Below are 20,683 nucleotides of genomic sequence, written 5' to 3'. Positions count from 1 at the left end.
ATAGATTATAGTTATGTCAAATAGAACTACATGGGGAAGTGGAGGTACCAACAGGCTTTGTAGGGATGAGGTTTTGTTTTCTAACAGGTGTAATGTATACTGACATTATAACAGGTATCAATATTAATTTTTTAAACAAAGTTGAATATCAAAAATGAAAATTTCTTTGTGATATAATCTCTAAGAGTATGCCTGTCTATTTCTGAAGACCCACATTTAAAATACTACACAACAGTTTGTGTTTGCATCACCCCTTTATTTCATAACCAGAAATAATACAGTTCCATAGGGTAAAATCATCAATAAATAATGGTTGTTTAATCATTAAACATAAAATCCCACTTCTCTTTGGCATCTGACAGTATTTTATGTCTTGTCAAACTAATGACTGTATAGATATATAGTTTATCTTGGAGATTATTCTTTAATGCAGTAAGTTTAAAAAGGTGCAATTTACTTGAAAATGTACAAAAGCTGAAAATATTTCCAGCAAAACAACTCTGATCAAATCAGCAGGATGTAGGCAAACTATTCCAAGGCTCTTTACTGTAGCTTACTACAGTGGAGGTATAATAAAAATGAGTGAAAAACATTCCTACTGTTTTATAGCACATGCTCAACTCCAGAGCTTGCTATTCAGTCTGGTTAACGGACAGCCGCAATTGCACCAGGAATGACCGATTCATCAATTAAAAGATGTCCCTATTTCATAAACAAGGTTCCCAACCCTTAAATCATTCACCAGCCTTCCAAAATAAAATATTAAATGCTGCCAGAAATGCCACTTCAGTGATAAATTGCACCTTTAAGAGACTGCTCCCCACCCCCACCCACCAAAAAGAAAAAAAAGGAAAAGAAAAGAAATAGGAGCTTTTACAAAAAGGTTAAGTTACATACATTTTCAAAATATATTCAAGCCCAGTCCGAATAGTATTAGTTATTAATGTTTGGACATTATTTCTTCAGCCACAAATTGAACCAGTGCATTTGACATAAATTGTTAGCTAATCCAGGATTAACCCATTAAGACTGCAGAAGCATTATATGCCTTCAAACTAATCTTAGAAGCTAGGTTTTCAATAAAAAATGTTCTGTGCTATGCACAGCTAAAACTGAAATGATTTAATGCCATGCTGAGAGATATCACTTCAATATTAATTTAAATATTCAGTAATAGAAATCATGACTTCATTTCTAAAAGTTTCACTCATTGAAGATTCAGACGCAGTCAGTATTATAACTATAATCCACAATCAAAAACAAAAACAAAAAAACAAATCCTGTACCTCATGATGTTTCAGGTGAATTTCAATTCAGAATTTAGAAGTAAAAAGAACTATTCCACTTCTGAAACTTCATACTATAAACTTCCTGGAGAAGTCTACCCTCATAAATGGTAAAATAAATATTTTGTATCTCAAATTTCATTTTATTAAGATATACTTTAAAGAAATATTTTACAACAGTAGGGAAGATCAATAAATTTCCAAGAGGAAATTTAAAATTGTTCAATAACATTATTGAAGCAAGTGAACAAAGATTTTCTTGTCCATCTGAAATGTTATTTTTTTTCCAGTGCAAAATCAGTTATAAAACATTTAAACTGAATTTTTAAAAATAAAAAGTGGTCCAATACAGCAATATTCAGGTTCTCAATTTCAAAAACATATCATTACCATACATATATATCTATATATCATAGTAAAATACAGAAAGAAATTAAGAAGCAATCGAGTACTTATCTGATATAAATTTCCAGCATGTCATACCAACTTAGCAACAACTAGGCAGATCCCATCTCCAAGCTGCATGTCAAATCATCATAAAGACTTTATATTTACCTATAGAAGTCTGTTTTTGCTATCTAAATAGTTATCCGAAGTAATGCCTACCAATTAAAGTCACTCAGATTTTCCTGAAGATCATTGGTTCTAGAATAACTTTTCCCCCAAATACCTGTAATTTTGCTTCCATATTCAAAATTTTATTCAAATTGTGTTGTTGCTGTAGTAGTAGTTGTTGTTGTTCCAAGAACACTTAGCTGATTAACCTCCTATGATGCTGGAGATTCATTTCTACAGTACAAGAGTGGATTTTTGCAGCCAAGTGAAACCAACCCAGAATTGGCTTACCCTCCCCTAAAAGCAATTCATGTGTTGTTCCTAGCAAACATACGGTCCCCCCGGAGGGTCAGATGTTGAAGTTGATACTGCAATACTTCAGTGTCAGCAGGTTCCTTGATGTTCATTTTATCGAGATTGAGGTAGTCCAGTGATTTTGAATGAGCCCTTTTCCCTTTGAGAAGACAGAGAGGTAAAGGGCCATGGAGGGCCTTGTAAGGTTCATAAGGTAAAGCCTTAGTGCACTTCTCTCCTGAGCTGGGCATTCGTCTTCGCCTCCTTCCATTAACAGCAGGGATTTCATATGGCTGGTAGTACCTACTTCTGGTTTTGTATAAACGAGAGGAACGTGCAAGTCCTGTTTCAAGCTGTTTGGAACGCAAGGTAGGCACAGATTCCCCCTTATTCTCTTCACTTCCTGAGCACTTCTGGGCTAACTTTAAGAGCTCCTCACCAGTTGTGAAGCCAACCAAGTAGTTAGAATCCATATGAAGGATCTGATAACCTGACACGGTCCGTCTCATTGGTGAGCAGGGAGTGCTAGAGCACCGAGGCTTTTCTGTTTCAGCTTTTCCTGGGGAACTCACCTCTGACACGGGTAAAGGAAGGGTAGATAGGGAAGTTCTGGAGTCTCCATTAATGTCTACTTCCATTTTAAGTACCAGCCTGCACACCCCTATAAATAAAACAGACACAGATTAGAAAAATAGAGCATATGAAAATTTTAGCTAAGCTGGATCATTCTGGGAGGCTTAGGAAGCCTGAAATGACACTCGACAGAAATACAGTCAATATTCCTAACAGATTTCAATAAAACGTCTCAGAGCAGCTATAAAGTTACTACTACATTTCTGCGTTCAAGAGCTTATCAGTCAAGTGAAACTAAGGTCTGAAGTGTTTCCAAAATATTTAGTCCTAAAGCACAACAAAGAAGGAAATATGCCTCTTTACTGAGTCACAGAAAGTAGAGTTCTTTGTACAGTATTCAACATCCAGAAAATTACTAATAATAATAGCTAACATTTATCTAGCACTTACTACGAATAATAGCTAACATTTATATAGAACTACGTGCTTTACAGTTATCCCATTTGATCCTCACAACAACCCTAGGAAGTAGGTGTTGTTATTATTCTCATTTTACAGATGACGAAACTGAGGCAAACAGAGGTGAAGTGATTTGTCCAGGATCACACAGCTTCTAAGTGTCTGGGGCTGAATTTGAACTCAGGTCTTCCTCACTCCAGGCCTGGTGCTCTATTTACTGCAGCACTTAACTGCCCCAAAATAAAATGTGACCAAACAAAATTTCAGAAAGGTATCCAACTACATTCCTTGAAAACACATAATTTTATATTCTCAGGGACCTGATTTTTTAAAAAAATATTTTATGGATGCCTTGTCTTAACATCATAATTATTTCTGGAGGTAGAACCTCACCATTCCTTCAGATTAAAGCCTTTTTTTTTAACAAAAAGAAAACAGTTAAGCATAAACAAAATTACCACATCTGCATACATCATTCTGCCCAAAAAGTGCCCCTCTTATTTCTGTAATAAGGAGAAAGCAATGTTGTTTCATTATGTTCTCCTGAACCATGACTAGTTTTTCAATTACGTAATATTCAGCTTTCTTTTTATGCATGTTTAAAATACAGATCCAGCTATTGACATCAACCATCATTTCCAGTTAATTATTTATTTGGCAAGATCTGAGGTAGATAATCTCTAGTTGTGCTCATAAGGAGAAAAATAATTAATTACCATCTCTTTAAATCTTTAAATTTAGTTCTACAACACTTAACCCTTTCCCAAACCACAGATACATAAATCAACAAAGATCCTTTTTCTATATACTCTGAGTTATGCAAATAAAACCAGGGTTTGTTTTTTACTATTATGTTTTAATATTATGTTAAAGTATTTACTGTGTACCTATTTGCAAGGAACTGACAAGACATGACACATTATAAATGCATTCTTGAAATGCTGAAGTTCACGAAGATGGTGCTTGAGCTACATCAAAGAGGAAATAAGAAGGGAGGGGATTCCAGGCATGTGGGACAGCCGGCGAAATGCACAGAAACGAAGCGTCTTGTGTGAGAGACAGAGAAAAGGCCAGTTTGCTTAGTTTAGAGTGCTGCAGGTGGCCAGGCTGCATGGACCTTTAAAAGATTAACAGAGGAATTTACATTTTATCCTAGAGGAGATGACTGAGTAGGGAAACCACAGGGTCAGATCTGAGCTTAAAGAAAATTTCCTAAGCAGTAGTGTGTAAGATGAACTGAAACAATGAGATACTCGAAGCAGGGTGACCCGTGAAGGGACTTTTACAATAACATAGAAAAGGGATGATGAAGGCCTGAACCAAAGTGGTAGCTTTGTGAATGGAGAGGGAAAAGTCAGACATGAGAAATGAAGCAAATATAAATGAAGAAAAATATAAAGAAAATACAAATGAAGCAAATATAAAAATGGCAAGATTTAGCAACTGACTACATATGTGGAGGTGAGGAAAAGAAGCTCAAGATAGTGCTGAGATTATAAATTGAGCCTCCAGAGAGACTACAGTACCTTCAACAGAAATAGGGAGGCTTTGAAGAGGGAAAGGTTTAGAGGGAAGGATAGTGAGTTCAGGTTTAGACGTGTTGAGTTCAAGATAGAACTTGAAATAGCTAATAAGCAACTGGTGATGTGGGACTGACGCTTAGGGGGAAAACTAGGGAGGGAGATCAATAGACAGTCAGAACTGGGAGTCATCTGCAGAGAGGTTATAGTTAAACTCATCGTGGCTGATGAGATTACCAAGGGAAAGACTAGAGAGAGAAGCTGGTTCAGCACAAATCTCGGTGAACACACAATTTAAAGTGTGATATGGATAAGCCAGCAAATGATACAGAGAAGGAACAATCAGATAAGTAGAAGAAACAGGAGAGAGTTGTATCACAAAAAAACTAGAAAGAAAGAATATCCAGGAGAGGGCTGGCAACAGTGCCAAAGGCAGCAGATAAATCGGGAAGGGTTAGGACTGAGAAGAGACTGTAAGGTTTGGCAATTAAGAGATCAATACTAACTTTGGAGAGAGTAGCTAACGATGAGTAATGAGGCCAAAAGTCAGAATGCAAAAGGTTGAGGAGTGAGTGAAGGCAGCAAGTGTAGACTGAATTTTAAAGGAGTTTGTCTGAGAAAGGGCAGAAAAGGCTAGGATGATGGTGTAAGGGGACTGTAGGATTTAGGGAAGGTCTTTTAAGGAGGGGGACACTTAAACTTGTTTGAAGGAAGTAGGGAAGGAACCAACTGATAGGGAGAAGTTAATTCAAGAGGGAAGGGATTGTTGAAGATGAAATCTGCTAAAGATCAGAAGGAATGGGGATCAAGTGCATTGTAGAGGGGTTAGCCTTGTGAAGGAGACGGGTATTTCTCTGTCAATGCCTGAGGAGAGGAGGGGAGAGTGGGAACTGATATTAAGGGCCTCTGAGTCAAAGAGAATGGAAAAAATGATCTTCAAATCCAGTCCCCTCCCCAAAGATAATGGGAGGTTGTCAACTGCACCCTAATACTATATCACCCAAATCTATTTTTTCACAGACCAAACCAAATCCTATGAAAACATCAAATGACATAATTTCATTATCTATTTATGACTACTCTTCAAATGGAATTAGAGACTAACATTTACAGCCTTAAGTTTCTCTGATCCTCAGCATTTATCTTTCCAGAATTTATGGGCTTGTGGATTTAGGACTGAAGACACCTTAAGGAGCATTAAGCCCAACTAGATGATCTTCCATTTGCCTTTGTTCAATCACTTTACCTCTATGGGCCTCAGTTCCCTCAACTGTAAAATTAGGGTATCTTCCAAATATATTCCTCTATCCATTATACTAAACTGCAGCAATTTGTGAAGTACCAATGTACCACAGAAACTTGATCTGAGGGAATTGCTGAACAAATGATGGTATACAAATAAATATATTATACTGAAAGAAATATGATAGATTCAGAGAAACCCAGGGATATTTGTGTGAAGTAAGCAGAACCAGGAAAACAATTTACACAATGATCACAATAATGTAAAGGAAAACAACTCTAAAAGACTTTGGAACTCTGATCAATGACTAGTCATGACTGGTCTGATGATAAAGCAGGCTTCCCATCTTTCTGCAAAGAGGTGACAGATCTGAGGTTCACACTATGTGTTGATTCTTTTTTGCTCGACTGTACATATTTGCTAAAGGCAAGGTGGACAAGTGACAATGATGCCCACAAAAGGAAAAGGGAAATAAAAAGCATCAATGAAACAGTTTCTAAAACAAACAGAAGGAAGATCAGATGGAGATAGAGTCAAGCAGGGAAGTTTTGTTACTACCAAGTTAAACTTAATATATTCTTTAAAAAAGCAAAGTACATAACAGAAATTTAGTCTCATATACAATCCCTTTTTGTTCCTATTCACTGTTAAGTTACCTGTTAAGTTAATAATAAAAAAAGTAGATTTAAAAAAAAAAAGAAACTGATGCTTTCAGGTATTCTGGAGAATTTTTTCATAAACTTCCCAACTATTTTTCAATAACTTCCCAACTAATCTTCTTTTTTAAATATGAATGTCAAATACACTAAACTCCCATATCAATAATCCAAACTGGAAAATACAGATTATCAGAATTCTTCTTTTTTGTACAATTTATTTTTTTACTTATAGAAGGAAAAGCAACAGATATCATGTCAGTACAGATTCAAATCAATCTCCTGCTGTTTTTATATCTTTAACTTGATACTATTATAACTAGTATTTATAAAAAATAACTGAAGTTCAGGGCAAAATTTTCTATTGTCATCTGAACCAGAGATTTAAATAATGTCCTGAATAATTTAAACATGTTTTATGATATATTAATTCTCTGAAAATTTATAATTCAGGTTTGTTATATATGGAAATTCTCAGTTACCTAGAATCTCAGTTAACTAGAATGTACCATTTCCCCACATTCTGAATTTGGTGCTCCTTAGTTTTAAAATATAAATTTTCTCTTAATTTTGAAGGCAGTGAAAGTATTATTATCCTCATTTTATAGAGGAAAAAACTTAGGCATGTAAAGTGATTTGTCCAAGGTCAGAGTATATGATGTGCTCTAATTCATGTCTTCTGACTCTAAATCTAGCATTATCACTGAAGGTAAACAAGACCCTGGGTCAGTATTTTCTTAAAGCAGGATTCACTTGTTTCTAATGGTATTTTAATGGTATACCACTGATATAATGTGGATAATAAAAAAAATGCTGGCATTTACTTTTAAATGCATGTAAACTTGAAGATGTCTGGTTCTGTTGAACACCATTAATTATCACCAAAGTTTTAAGGACTGGTACACATAAGAAAAAGACGTTTTCCTTATCTTCACCTAAGGAAGAATTTTATTGAAATTTTATTTGCTAAAGTGAAAATATATTAAAAGATCATAAATTTAGATCCTGCCCATTCAGAATTTTAAGATAATTTACACAAGGTAAGATGTTATTTTATCTTTGCATTTTCTATAAGGAAAAAAAGTTTTGTAAACATTGTATAAAAACACAATAGTCACTAAATAGCATAATTTTTAAACTACCTTGACTCATTTTTAGGAAAACAAAATTCTAACTATACTTCTTGGTCTATTAATTTAGGCAAATTCCTTAAAAGATTTTACTTGGCAACATTTTTGGAGCCTAAAGTCTCTGCATATAACTGAATGTATTTAAACTATTTATTCTGCATATTTTTTGAAAGTTAATTTCTGTATATAGAATATAATTTAACAGTACTGCTTGCATCTCAGCTAAAATCCTTCCAGATTCCACAATTCTAGTGCTTTCCCTCTTAATTGTCTCCAATTTCTCTCTCTTTTTTTTAAAGGCAATGGGGTTAAGTGACTTGCCCTGGGTTACACAGCTAGTAAGTGTCTAAGACTGGATTTGAAAAATTTATCCTTCATGTAGCTTGTTTATACATAATTGTTTTCATGATGTCTCTTCCATTAGACTATGAGCTCCTTGACAGTAAGGACTGTATTTGTATCCCTAGCACTCAGTACAGTGCCTAGCACATAGCAGACATTTAATTAATATTGATTGACAGAATGATATTTTGAGTGGAAAGAACAAAAATTGTTAATAACAGAAATTTGAAAAAGAAGATAAGCAAGAAGATGGTTTGAAAAAAAAACACCTAGTTGTTCCAAATCAGTTGAGTCACCAGACCTGAATAAACTATATTCCAGGGTTCTCAAAACAAAAAGTTCATGAATATGAAAGATCATGGAAAATGGGAGAGATGCCTCAGGACAGAACCCAATTAAAGAGATGATGTGCAAGTATTTTCAAAGGGAAATGATGACTGCTAAGAGGTAATATGATTTTATCAACAACAAATCAATCCAGACTAACTTAACTTCCCTTAAACCTAATTGATCAGGGGAATGCTGTAGACAATGTAAAATGCTTTTCTGAAATCTTATACAAAGTATCTTATTTTATTCATGCAAATAAGATGGAAAGGTATGGGCTACATGGCCAATTAGGCAGATTCAGAACTGGTTACAGGATCAGATCCAACATTAACCGAAAGGTTTCTCTAGAGAAGCATCCCAGAAATCTGTAGTTGGCCCTGTGCTATTTTTATTTACTATTTTTATCAGTGACTTGGATGAAAACATAAATGGCATGCTTATCAAAACTGCAGATTAACACAAAGCTAGGAGAAAAGACACAATCGGGATCCGAGAATATTTCAACTATCTACAACATATTACTAAAGAGATGGTTACACAATTTTATGAATACTGTAAAACTGAGATAAGCTGAAATTAAAAAGAGAAAACTATTAAGTCTTACATTCACTGACATTAAAAAATTAGCCTTACAAGTACAAGATGGGGGAGGCATACCTAGACAACAGTTCCTATGAAAAAGACCAGGGAGTTTTAGTGAATGACATGTGTAATAAGTGCAAAATGACAGCCAAAAAAAAAAAAGCAGATGCAATTCATTCTACATTAAAAGTACCATGTCCACAATGGGAAAGGTTATTGTCCTACTCTATCTGCCTCAGATAGAGTACATATAGAGTGTCAGGTTCAACTGGGTCCTCCGTTTTAGGAAGAACATGGATGTGATCCAGAAGATGACAACTAAGATGGAGTCTAAGGAAACTAATAGACCTTGCCATCTAAGGACTGGTTGGGGAATGAAGATTGCTGAACAGAAGATAAGCCTTAGAGTGCCACACGGAAGATGCGTTAAGTTAATTCCATTTGACATCAGAGCAACAATGGGTAAAAGCTGCAGAAAGAGGAATTCGGCTTTAATAAAGGGAATCTTCAGAGCAATTAATGCTTGAAAACAAAACAGGTTGCTAGGAAAGTTGTGGCCCCTACTCATCCTTCTTCCTACCTCCTCAAGAAGTCTTTCATTACTGAATGACTATTTGTCAGGCATGATATAGAGGCTAGTCCTATTCAAGTATGAGTTTGACTAGAAAGACATTTTGTGCAGGCTAATTTGCCTTAATTAGTAAGTTTCTATTGTAGAACCAAGAATTTGCAAGCAAAGAAGGCAAGTTAGGAGATTTGACTTACTGGGCATTGAATGACAGTTCTTATGTGACAGTGCTTCTGAGTCCAATTGATTAAGACAGATTCCCTTCAAATTAAATTTAGTTTTAACCTTTTAAATTTCCTCAAATAGCTTTTTTTTTAAGAATTGGGACATATACATTAAATAAAAGCAAATTTTAACTCAACCAGACATTTTTTATACCCATAACCAAACCTCAAGTTGAACTATTTTACCCTATTATTTATATACTTGCATATTTCAATATCCATTTTTTAAAGTCCCAAATGGAACAGAGAATTAAAGTAAAATTTTAAAATGAGTAGTTTTTGAGTAATGGCTACTGTGTTAGGTGACGTAAGAGAAAATGAAGCATAAAATATAGTTTGTGCTTTCAAGGAGTAAAAATCTAGCTGAGGAAACAAAACAAATACATGAGAAGTTAAATAAAAATAGAAAACAAATAACAGTTCACAACAACAATAGATGTCTCAAGGAAGTATACAATTAACTGCAAATTGAATGGTATAAACAATGAGTGTTTGGGAGTTCAGAGCAGAAAAAGATTTCAGGATGATGCGGGTGTTAAAGGAGAAAAGCATCATGGAGAAGGAGATTTTAAGCTGGATCTTTAAGGAGGGGTAGACGTCAGCTAGGTGTAAAGTGAGGAGAGTGCTTGGGACAAAGGCAATGCAAAAGTACAGAAGTGGAAAAACACAAAGAGCAGTAGGGGAAAAATGAGTCAATTTGACCAAAATGTAGGTTGGATGTAGAAGAGTAAAAGGAAGTTATATGGAAAGACTAAGCAGAGACATAAATATGAAGGGTCTTGAATGTCTAGTTAAGAAATCTAGACTTTATCTTACTGTCATAGGGAACCACTAAAGATTTTATGGACAGGAAAGAGACCTGATAAGAGTGTTTCAAAAGTACAAGTACTTCAGCAGCAAATGTACTAAAAGTGTACTAAAAATACAGAGAAGAATAACATGGCCCCTTATGCAAGGATGACATGGAAATTTGTGGAGCGTTCCATATTTTTTTATGGAGAGCAATTTGAAACTATGCACAAAGGGCTATAAAACTTCATGCCCTTTGACCCAGCAATACCACTTCCAGGTCTGTATTCCAAAGAGATCATACAAATAAGAAAGTGATCCACATGTACAAAAATATTTATAGCAGCTCTTTTTGTAGTGGCAAAGAATTGGAAGTTGAGGGGATGCTCAGCAACTGGGGAATGGCTGAACAAGTTGTGGTATATGACTGTAACAGAATACTACTGTGCTATAAGAAATGATGAGCAGGTGGACTTCAGAAAAACCTGAAAAGACTTTTATGAACTGATGCTGAGTAAAGTAAGCAGAACCAGGAGAACACTGTACACGCAGCCACATTGTGTGACAACCAACTCTGAGAGACTTGGTCGTCTTAGCAATGCAAGGATCTAAGACAACTCCAAAAGACTCATGATGAAAAATGCTGTCCACATCCAGAAAAAGAACTATGGAGACTGAATGCACATCGAATCATACTATTTGCTCTCTCTTTTTTTTGTTTCTTCTTTCTCATAGTTTCTCCCATTTGTTCTAATTCTTCTTTACAACATGACTAATGTGAAAATAGGTTTAATATGAATGTATATGTTGAGGCTGTATCAATTTACATGCCATCTTGGGGTGGGGGAGGGGAGAGACGGAGAGAAAATTTGGAACTCAAATCATACAGAAGTGAACGTTGAAAACTAAAAATAAATAAATAAATTTATTAATAAAGAAGAGTATTTTAAAATTTGAGGAAGATTAACCTGGTAGCAATGTGCAGTCTGGATTAGAGGAAAAGACATATAAGCAGGGAACTCAGTTAAGAAGCTATTAGAGTCATGCAGGCATAAATCAATAACGTATTTATGGTAGAGGACAGAAAAAAAAATTCTTTCAGATTTGGTAACTGGATTGAGAGAAGAGAGAAAAAGTCAAAGATGACTCTACTGTTTTGAGTCAAATACACCTAAGGACATTCAAATGGAAATACCCAGCTGGCACCGGCTTGGTTGAGCTCCCTCCAAGTGAGAAGAATGGATGATACACAATGGATCTGAGAAATGAAGCATGAAGTTGTAATCCTTGCACTTCTCTCCAACGGTTTCTCTGCAAGAAGGCTTCAGACCACTGTTCTTAATCTGGTGCAATACGGTGGGCAAGTGCCAACAGCTTTGGCTTCCACTCAGAATCAAGATGCCAATCACATCATCAGGATCCTTTTATATCTTCTGTACTGACAGCACAAGTGAACAGCCCCAAATCAAAGAGGAGAAGAATTAAAAAGAATATTGGGCTAGATCATCTTTGGGAAATTCAGAATTCCTTTAATGGCTTCAAACTTCTCCTTGATATGAATGCCCATCTTTTTAATGCCAGTGCACTTCTGGTGGTGGTGCACAGCTGCAAGTTAGAGAGCACAACAGATCCTGAAGAATTTGAAATGAGTGCCCCTATGAGGAAATAGCAGGGCACACGATGTCTGTAAGCAGCCTTGAACAACTACCAAGCAGAGAATGCTAAAGAAGAACTCCATAGTATGGGATGTTATCAAAAAATGTGTCATTGAAAACAAAAATTAGTTTTTCAAGAATAGTGATCAATGGACAGAATTGTCTACGTGTATGTTAAGGCCATCCTTAATGAGAGTATCAGGATGGAGGGGGCAGACTTTTGCAAATATCATTCTACAAGAGCCCATATCTTTATCATCACACAACTGACTACAAGATATAGAAAATACAAGATTCTACTGTGCTTATTATTTGTTAACTATTAAAAAAACATTTGAGCAAAATGTCACCTTAGAGGTCCTCTTCCAACAAGGAATATATATTCATCATGTAATCATGCCTATTACTTGAAAAACATCCCTCAAATCCAACCTCTTCTTTCTACTCACCCAGCCAACACCTTAGCTCAGGCCCTCATCAGCTCTTGCCTAGATTATCTCAGTGGCCTCCTAATTGTTATCTCTGGTGTCTCAAATCTCTCAGCACTCCAATCCATCCTTCACACTACTGCCAAAGAGATTTTTTTTCCTTAAATGCAGAACTGACTTTGTCACTCACCCTACTCAATAAACTCTGTCGTCTCCCAATAGCCTCAAGCATCAGTAAACTCATCTGATCAGCTTTTAAAGCCCTTCCTAACCTAGATGCAATCTATCTTCAGGGGTTCACAGAACATGACTTCCCTCCAGCACCCTGCATGCCATCCAACCAAACTGGTCTTCACCCTGTTCTTCATACATAGCACTCCAACACTGTGCCTTTCCACTAGTCATTCACCATGACTAGAATATACCCCTTCCTTATCTCTACCTTCAGAGCATTCCTTTCTTCCCTCTAGATGAAGCTCAGACATCAACTTCTACACAAAGACTTTTCTGGTTCCCCAAGTGCCCTCTCCATTTATATTTATTCTGTATATACTCTGATATGTCCTTGTTGTCTCCTCTATTAAAATGGAAGGTCCTTGGGAGTATGAGAGTGATCTTTGCTCTAATAGTTTGGTGATCTGGTTGTTCACAAAACAGCTGATGGGGGGGGATTATCAGTAATAAGTATACTCTTTCCTGTTAAGACATAATTTCTTTTGTGTGATGTTTTTGGATGCTCACCATGTCAAGGGCCTTCCAATTCTTTTCTCAAAGAATGTATTCATAATGTATAGGCATGAAGCGTATTTATAATTTTAGTGACCCCTCTGGTATGCCACCCCCATGTATACCATCTGTACCTTCAGGTTGAGTTCCCCAAGTAACAACTACCCCAGGTTCAAAGTATTTGATGGGTCCACACTCCTAAAACTACAGGTCATGAGTTCTCAATGGTAAGTTTACATTTACTCCAGCCAGCCAGGGGACCCAATTAATTCAAAGCAAAGGCATTTGAAGAGGCACTATAAAAACAGTGAAGACAAAGCATTCCTCCAGGAACCCCTCAATTACATGCAAAAATAAATAGTATTACTATTTAGCAATAACAAAATCAAGAAGGAAATACTAGAAAGGGAAATTTCATTTAAAATAACAACATGCATGGGAGTCAATCTACCAACAGAAGATAAAACTTATACAAACACAATTATAAGACATTCTTCAAAGAAATAATGACCTTAATTGGAGGAATAGTCACTGAAAATGACTATGGGTCACAGAAATATTAGACAAATGATGATGCTATCTAAATTAATTTACTTGGTGAAATACCAAACTACCAAAGGGAAACTTTGTAGAGCTAGTCAAAAAAAGAAACCAAAATTTACTGGAATGAACAATGAACTATGATCTCAAGAGAAATGATGAAAGAACTAGCAATAAGGAGGACCAACCAGACCTCAAATTACATTATAAAGTTCTCATCATCAAAACTATTTGGTATTGATTAAAAAAGAGAAAAGTATATCAATAGAACAGAATAAGGAAGAATCATAAATAATAAAACACAATAACCCAGTATTCAACAAACCTAAGAACTTAGAATGAATTTCTACTTGAATAAGAAAAGCTGGAAAAACCAGAAAACAGTTTATCAGAAATTAGCTTTAGACCGATATCTTATATCATATAGTACAATAAGCTCAAAATGCATAAGCCAACTGAAATAAAAGGTCACACCACTAAAATATTAGAAAAGAACCAGATTAGGTACCTTTCACAGCTACAGCTAAGGGGACAATTCTTAACCAAAAGAGGTACAGTGAATATCAGAAAAGATAAAATATATAATTTTAATTACAGGAAATTTAAAAGTTCTTACAGCTAAGATAAAAAGGCAAAACACTAACTGGGGGGAAAAATCTTTGCATCAAGTATCTCTGAGATTCAATATATAAATGGAATTGACACAAATACATAAGCTCAAGAGCTATTCTCTATCTCATAAATTGCCAAAGAACAAGTTCTCAAAAAATTACAAAGTATTAACAATCAAATGAAAGAATGCTACAAATCATAATTTAATAATAATAATAATAAAAGAAATACAAACTAAAACAATTCAGACCAAATATATAGCAAATCAGCAAAGATGATAAAGTATAGAAATAGTTAATGTTGCAGACGCTTCAGAAAGACAACCACACTAATATAATACTGGTGAGGCTATGAATTGCCCCAACTAGTCCAGAAAGTAATTTGGAATGATGCTAAGAAAATAGCAAAATGTCCATGCCTTTTAATGCAAAGATTCCACTGCTAGGCACCAAACCCAAAGTGGTCAAAGACAGAAAAGAAAAGTCTTTGGTACACTAACATATTTATGGCCACACTATTTGAGGCAAAAAAGAACTGGAAATAAGTTAGAAGCCCATCAGTCAGGGAATGGCTAGACAAGTTGCAGTATACAACTATGATGTAATCTTACTGTTGTGTGAAAAATGAAGCATATGAAGAATTCAGAGAAGCATGGCAAGATTTAAATGAACTAATGTGGAGTGAAATAAGGACCAAGAAAACAATACACATAATGACACTAATAATGTCAATGGAAAGAAGAAAAAGCCTGAATGCCTCCTAATTATAACCAAGTTTGATCCTAGAAAAAAAGTTAAGAAAATGAACCTATCTCTTTCTTCTTTTCTTGGGTACATAGCATTGCATGTACTCTGAGATACTGTTGGTGTGTTGGGTTGGTTTTGCCCCAATTTGTTTTTCTCCTTTTTATTCTATGTTACAAGGAATGGCTCAATTGGATAGGGGGAAGCAATGTAAAAACAAGTCATGGCAACAAAAAGTGTGCTGAAATAGCTTTTTTGCTCTTAGAAATCACTAAAATGAATGTATGAGATAACTCTACTTGGTAAGAACCCTGAATAATTATACACATTATAATAAAAGTAAATTATTCTCTTGAATTATCCTAATATGTGCTACACATGGGTGTTTATTGTACTTTTGATTAAGAGGTCACTTTTTCTTTCACTGAGGAGTAAAGCAGGCTTCTTTTATTCCCCCCTTATATATCCTTCCCTTTTCCCACTCTGAGCAATTGAAAAAACTAAAAAAAATTCCTACATTCCCCTGGGCTTGTCTTGATATTTACTCATAGTCGAACTATAGTAAATCCAATACAAACTGGTAGTTGTAGACTTATTTTACCAGAAGTTATACAATTACCAAGTCCTACTTTTATGCTTCATCATGGTGTGGAGATGACTAGGTTCTTGAAGGCTCTGCCAAGAGAATATAAGCTATGACAGGTTCTACCATGCCAGAAAGGCTTTGAGTATGGTCCCAAAACAGACCAAGTCTATTTTCTAAGGACCAACTTAGCTAACTAAAGAAAGGTACATCCCCAGTAAACTAGACACATCATAATGAATTTTTTTTGGCCATAGAAACCTATGAAACAAAGAAAAACTTTATATGATCCTCAATCCTGCACGGTCCCCGTCCACTTCAGGAGCAAAAAGGAGAGGGGTCGGGGCTGAAGGTGCTAAGAATCAGACAGTTTTTAGACAATCTATAAACTTCAATTTAAGTACTTGCATTCTGAATGTGAGATCATTGTCCACTAACCAATGGGTAGACATATTGCTTGAGGGAGCTAAATCATGTCAATCTTGTCAACCTATAGCAATCCTTACTATAAATGTAGGAAGAAGATAAAAGGAAATTGAAGAGGCAAAGAAAAGAGTTGCTGGAATGGATTTTATCATACACCCAAAGTAACACAAAATATTATATCAGTGAGATATTTGGTCATCACAGATGGAAGAAAGGTAAGCATCTGCAAAAAAAAAAAAAAAAGAAAGGAAAAAAACCACCATGCAGCTTATTCATCAGTGTCAGTTGCTAAACATGAATTAGTAGAGAAATTCCACAAAGAGCTTGATGAGATTCTCCATATTGAATCAACATACATTCTGGTACTTGGTGACTAATGCAAAGGTGAGGAAGAAGTAAGGATGGGGAGGAATATATGGAAAAGCATGATTCAGGAAAAAGGAATAAAAGAGGCCAAAGTTCTATAGATTACACAGAAGACTTACACCCATCATATCAGCCTGATGACTTGGTTCAAAAAAGGAATTGATAAGTGCTTGAAATGTGAGCACCAAAAACACTGCAAAAAAAGCAGATTATATTTTAACAGAAAGGAAAAGACTTGTTATTGGTGTGGGAGTTATCCTAGGGTTACTGGTTTCTGTACGGTCAGACAACTGACTTATCAGAGCTAACATAAGAACTAGCAAAATACAAAAAAGAATAATAACAATAAAAAATATGATGTGTAAAACAACCTAACCCTAAACTATTTAAACAAGTAATTGAAATTCAAAAATGGGAAATGGACAACAGAATGAAATGACATCAACAATGACCATAACAATTTTATCCAGAAGTTTAGCCAATGTAAATTAATTGCCACAACAAAGATACCAAAAAAGCTCAGAAAGAACATTAGTCAGCAAACACAAACATAATTGCCAAAATGAGATGGCTGCCAATGGCAACACCAGGTAATAATATACACTCATTTGTATAATCTTACAGAAGAAGAGTGATGGATATTTATAAGCAGAATCATTTTGTGAAGCAGAAAGAAGCAAAGGAAAATAAAACTAATTTAAAGAAGTTTTGGCAAGGTACCCAACTGAGCAAAGTCATTCAAAGGGCACTTAAAAGACAAAAATGTATGGAGGAAAACAAACAAGAAAAATAGAAAAGATTTGTAGAAAATCATTATAACTGCTTTCTCCAACAAGAACAGTGAAACCGCTACACTGGAGCCCTAATATTAGAGTACCCACTGTGTTTATAGAGGAAGCAGAAATAGCACAAAAGAGAATCAAGAAAGGAAAAGCAGTCAGACGAAGGGACTGATACACAAGGTATCTGAAGAAGGGAAAGATATCAAAGTTTTGGGGAAAAAATCTCAGACTTTATTAATTCATAGAAAAGGTGACCAAAGGAATATCAATAACTACCAATGTATATGCCTACAAGCCCACCTATACAAAATCTTCATATGAATCATTTACATCAGTTGAGAATAGCCTTTATGAAGGTATCAATAAGGAACAAGTTGGCTTTCAAAAAGAATGTTTAACAATAGATCACATTTTTACCATCTCACAATTAACTGAAAGATAATCATTCAAGATTCCTTGAAAGAGATAACAAAAATAGCCCTTTTCAACAACCTCTGGATCGTAAATATCAGACAAGGGATAAAACAGGGTGAGATGATTTGCAACTATGATGGAGGAGACCAGCTCAGGGTCCAAGCTAAAGAGGAATTCCCTTTTGATGGTGAAGTCTTCCAGATGATCCAGTTTGTGAATAATACTATGCTAAACGCATCAAACCGCAGAACACTGTCTGGCATCCTGAAAGAAATCTAATCCATCACGGACTTCATCATCCACAAAGGAAAAACCAAGTAGATGAAGAATGTCTATTTCCCAGATTACAACATGCATTTGAATGTAAAACCAGAAAGAGCACATCCATCAGTATGTATACCTGGAAAATACAACAGAATTATATAACAAGATAGTACAAGGTCTGAATGGGAAGAGGAAGGCAAACTGTACCTTCAGGACACTGAAAAGGTCCTTTAATTATCTTAGTTTCCCATGAAAGCATGTGCATGCACAAGCTTTATTTTTACATGATTTTAGACAGAAAAAAAGCTTTGTATTGAAACAAGGAATTTGTGTCCATTTCCTTATATTCTTTTGTTTATGGCTCCTGATTTATCATTGACCTTACATTCCTAGGTCTGATCTGATCTGTGTACATCTCCATAGTTTTAACACAGTCATGAATTCATAAAGCATCAATCTAAAAGTCCTCCTACCACAGCACACCACCAGCCTGGGCCTGGACTGATAAGGAAGGTCCTTTGGTAGACCCACATTCAATGATGGCTAACTTTGACCTCTGACCCCAGGACCCTCCAGAGATTCCCTCCTATACAAAAGATCAAAGCCTCACCTTCGCACTACTGGCTGTTGTGAATTTCAGAGACAGGAGTCCCAGCTATAAAGCAGACCAGCAGGGATCAATAATAGGCCCTAAGCCAGAGACACCTAGAAGAACAGAGGCGAATGTGACCTAAACTGGAAGTGCTCTAAGCTCGTAAGTCTCTCCTGACCATTTGAGATCAGGGCAATTTTAACGCACCCTAAAATTTCATCCCAGTAACTATGGCTTTATATACGTAAGGTTTATTTTTGAGTTTGCATATGGCAGCTAGGTAGTACAGTGGATAATTCATGGTCAGGAAGACCTGAATTCAAATCTTGCCAAAGACACTTACTAGCTATCAGTCTCAGTTTCTTCATCTGTAAAATGGGGATTATATTAGCACCTCACTCACATGAGATAATACATATAAAGTTAACGTTGCAAAACTTAAAATTCTATATAAGTGCCCGGTTATTATTGTTATCATTATTTAGTTTTCTTGTATGGCCATCAACTTACTACCAAAGTTATCTAACTATAGAATATCTGCTGCTAAGAAGATAAGGAAAATTAAAAATAAGCTCTACTTGTAGATCTCGACTCAAAGACTTGCCCTAAAGCTTTGACCACAATATTTTGAGTATTATTAAAAATGGTGACACTTAAGTACCACCAGGATCTATGGACAGGAAAAGCACTATACATCTCATTAATCTATATCAAATAAAGATCAAAACTCAAATTGATAAGACAAAGAAAAAGAGCTTCTCATCTTTTTTTTTTCAAGCCCTAAATTCTGCTGTCATTTCTACATGTAAATTTAATACATCATTCTTGAAGAATTTAATAAATTAGATTTATTAGAGCATAACCCTGACTTCATCTTCACCTCATCTCTTCACCCCCACAAAATGGGAGAGAGAAAGACTATAGAAACTGGAAAAGTGAATTTCAGTTTTCTGTAGTTTCATCCAAAGAAGCAAACTTCATGCCTGATCTCATGTTTAAACCAAAAGTCAAACAGCAGGAAGACTAGGGGTAATTTAAGCTATAAAAAAGCAGAAAATATCAAGAAAATCGTATTTTTAATAAATAAAATAATTTTTAAAATTTAAAGTAAGTCCCTCTTCTCCCTACTGTACTCCAGACTTTCTCTATTAGGACCAAGAAACTGCTTTATCCTGGAAGCTCACTCCAGCCCTGTAGTTCACACACTGGAACTACCCTCCACCAGCTATATAATCTACAGTGTGTGTGTGTGTGTGTGTGTGTGTGTGTGTGTGTACACAAAATGGCTGTCTGATGAGGCCTTACAAATATCTGAGAAAAGAAGGAAAGTGAAAAGGTAAAGGAGAAATAGAAAGCTATACCCAACTGAATGCAGAATTCCAGAGAACAAGAAGAGATATGGTTTTCTTAAACAAGCAAAGTAAAGAAACATAAGAAAATAATAGTATGAGAAAGACAAGAGATCTCTTCCAGAAAATTAGAGATATCAAGGGAAAAGTTTCATGCAAAAATAGGAATGATAAAAGACAAAAATGGCAGGGATTTAACAGAAGCAAAAGAGATGAAGAAGTGGCAAGAATATTCAGAAGAACTATACAAGATCTTAATGTCACCAATAACCATGATGCTGTGGTAACTGATCTAGAACCAGACATTCTAAAGAATGACATCAAGTGGGCCTTAGAAAGCACTGCTAATAATAAGGCTAGTGACAGAATTCCAGCTGAGCTTTTTAAAACCCTAAAAGATGATGCCTTAAAGTGCTACACTGAATATGCCAACAAATATGGAAAACACAAGACTGGCCACTGGACTGGAAAAGATCTGTTTACGTCCCAGTCCTAAAGAAGGCCAATGTCAAGGAATGTTCAAATTACTGAACAATCGTGCTTATTTCACACACCAGCAGGGTTATGCTTAAGATTCTGCAAGCTGGTCTTCAGCAACCTGTGAATGGAGAATTACCAGAAGAGCAGGCTGGTTTTGGAAGAGGCAGAGGAA

At 35.6% G+C, this 20,683-nt stretch overlaps 1 protein-coding gene and 1 non-coding gene across 2 annotated transcripts in view; one reads left to right on the top strand and one right to left on the bottom strand.

Annotated features, from left to right (window-relative positions):
• Positions 1–246: 246 nt before the first annotated feature.
• The window catches only part of CUNH5orf30 (chromosome unknown C5orf30 homolog), a 42,107-nt gene continuing 21,670 nt past the window's right edge, over positions 247–20,683 (bottom strand). The window contains exon 3 of the mRNA XM_027869196.1: positions 247–2,796. Within this exon, the coding sequence (XP_027724997.1) occupies positions 2,150–2,773 (624 nt within the window). The 5' untranslated portion in view covers positions 2,774–2,796 and the 3' untranslated portion in view covers positions 247–2,149. The remainder of the gene's footprint in view (positions 2,797–20,683) is intronic.
• LOC114048369 lies at positions 10,648–10,754 on the top strand. Its single transcript, XR_003569744.1, has one exon. It is a non-coding gene; the product is annotated as a U6 spliceosomal RNA (small nuclear RNA).

This window comes from Vombatus ursinus, unplaced genomic scaffold (assembly GCF_900497805.2).
Source record: "Vombatus ursinus unplaced genomic scaffold, bare-nosed wombat genome assembly UNPS02014792.1, whole genome shotgun sequence".
NCBI classification, from domain to species: Eukaryota; Metazoa; Chordata; class Mammalia; order Diprotodontia; family Vombatidae; genus Vombatus; species Vombatus ursinus.
The sequence above is the reverse complement of the archived record's forward strand: the minus strand, read 5'-3'. Positions and strand labels throughout refer to the sequence as shown.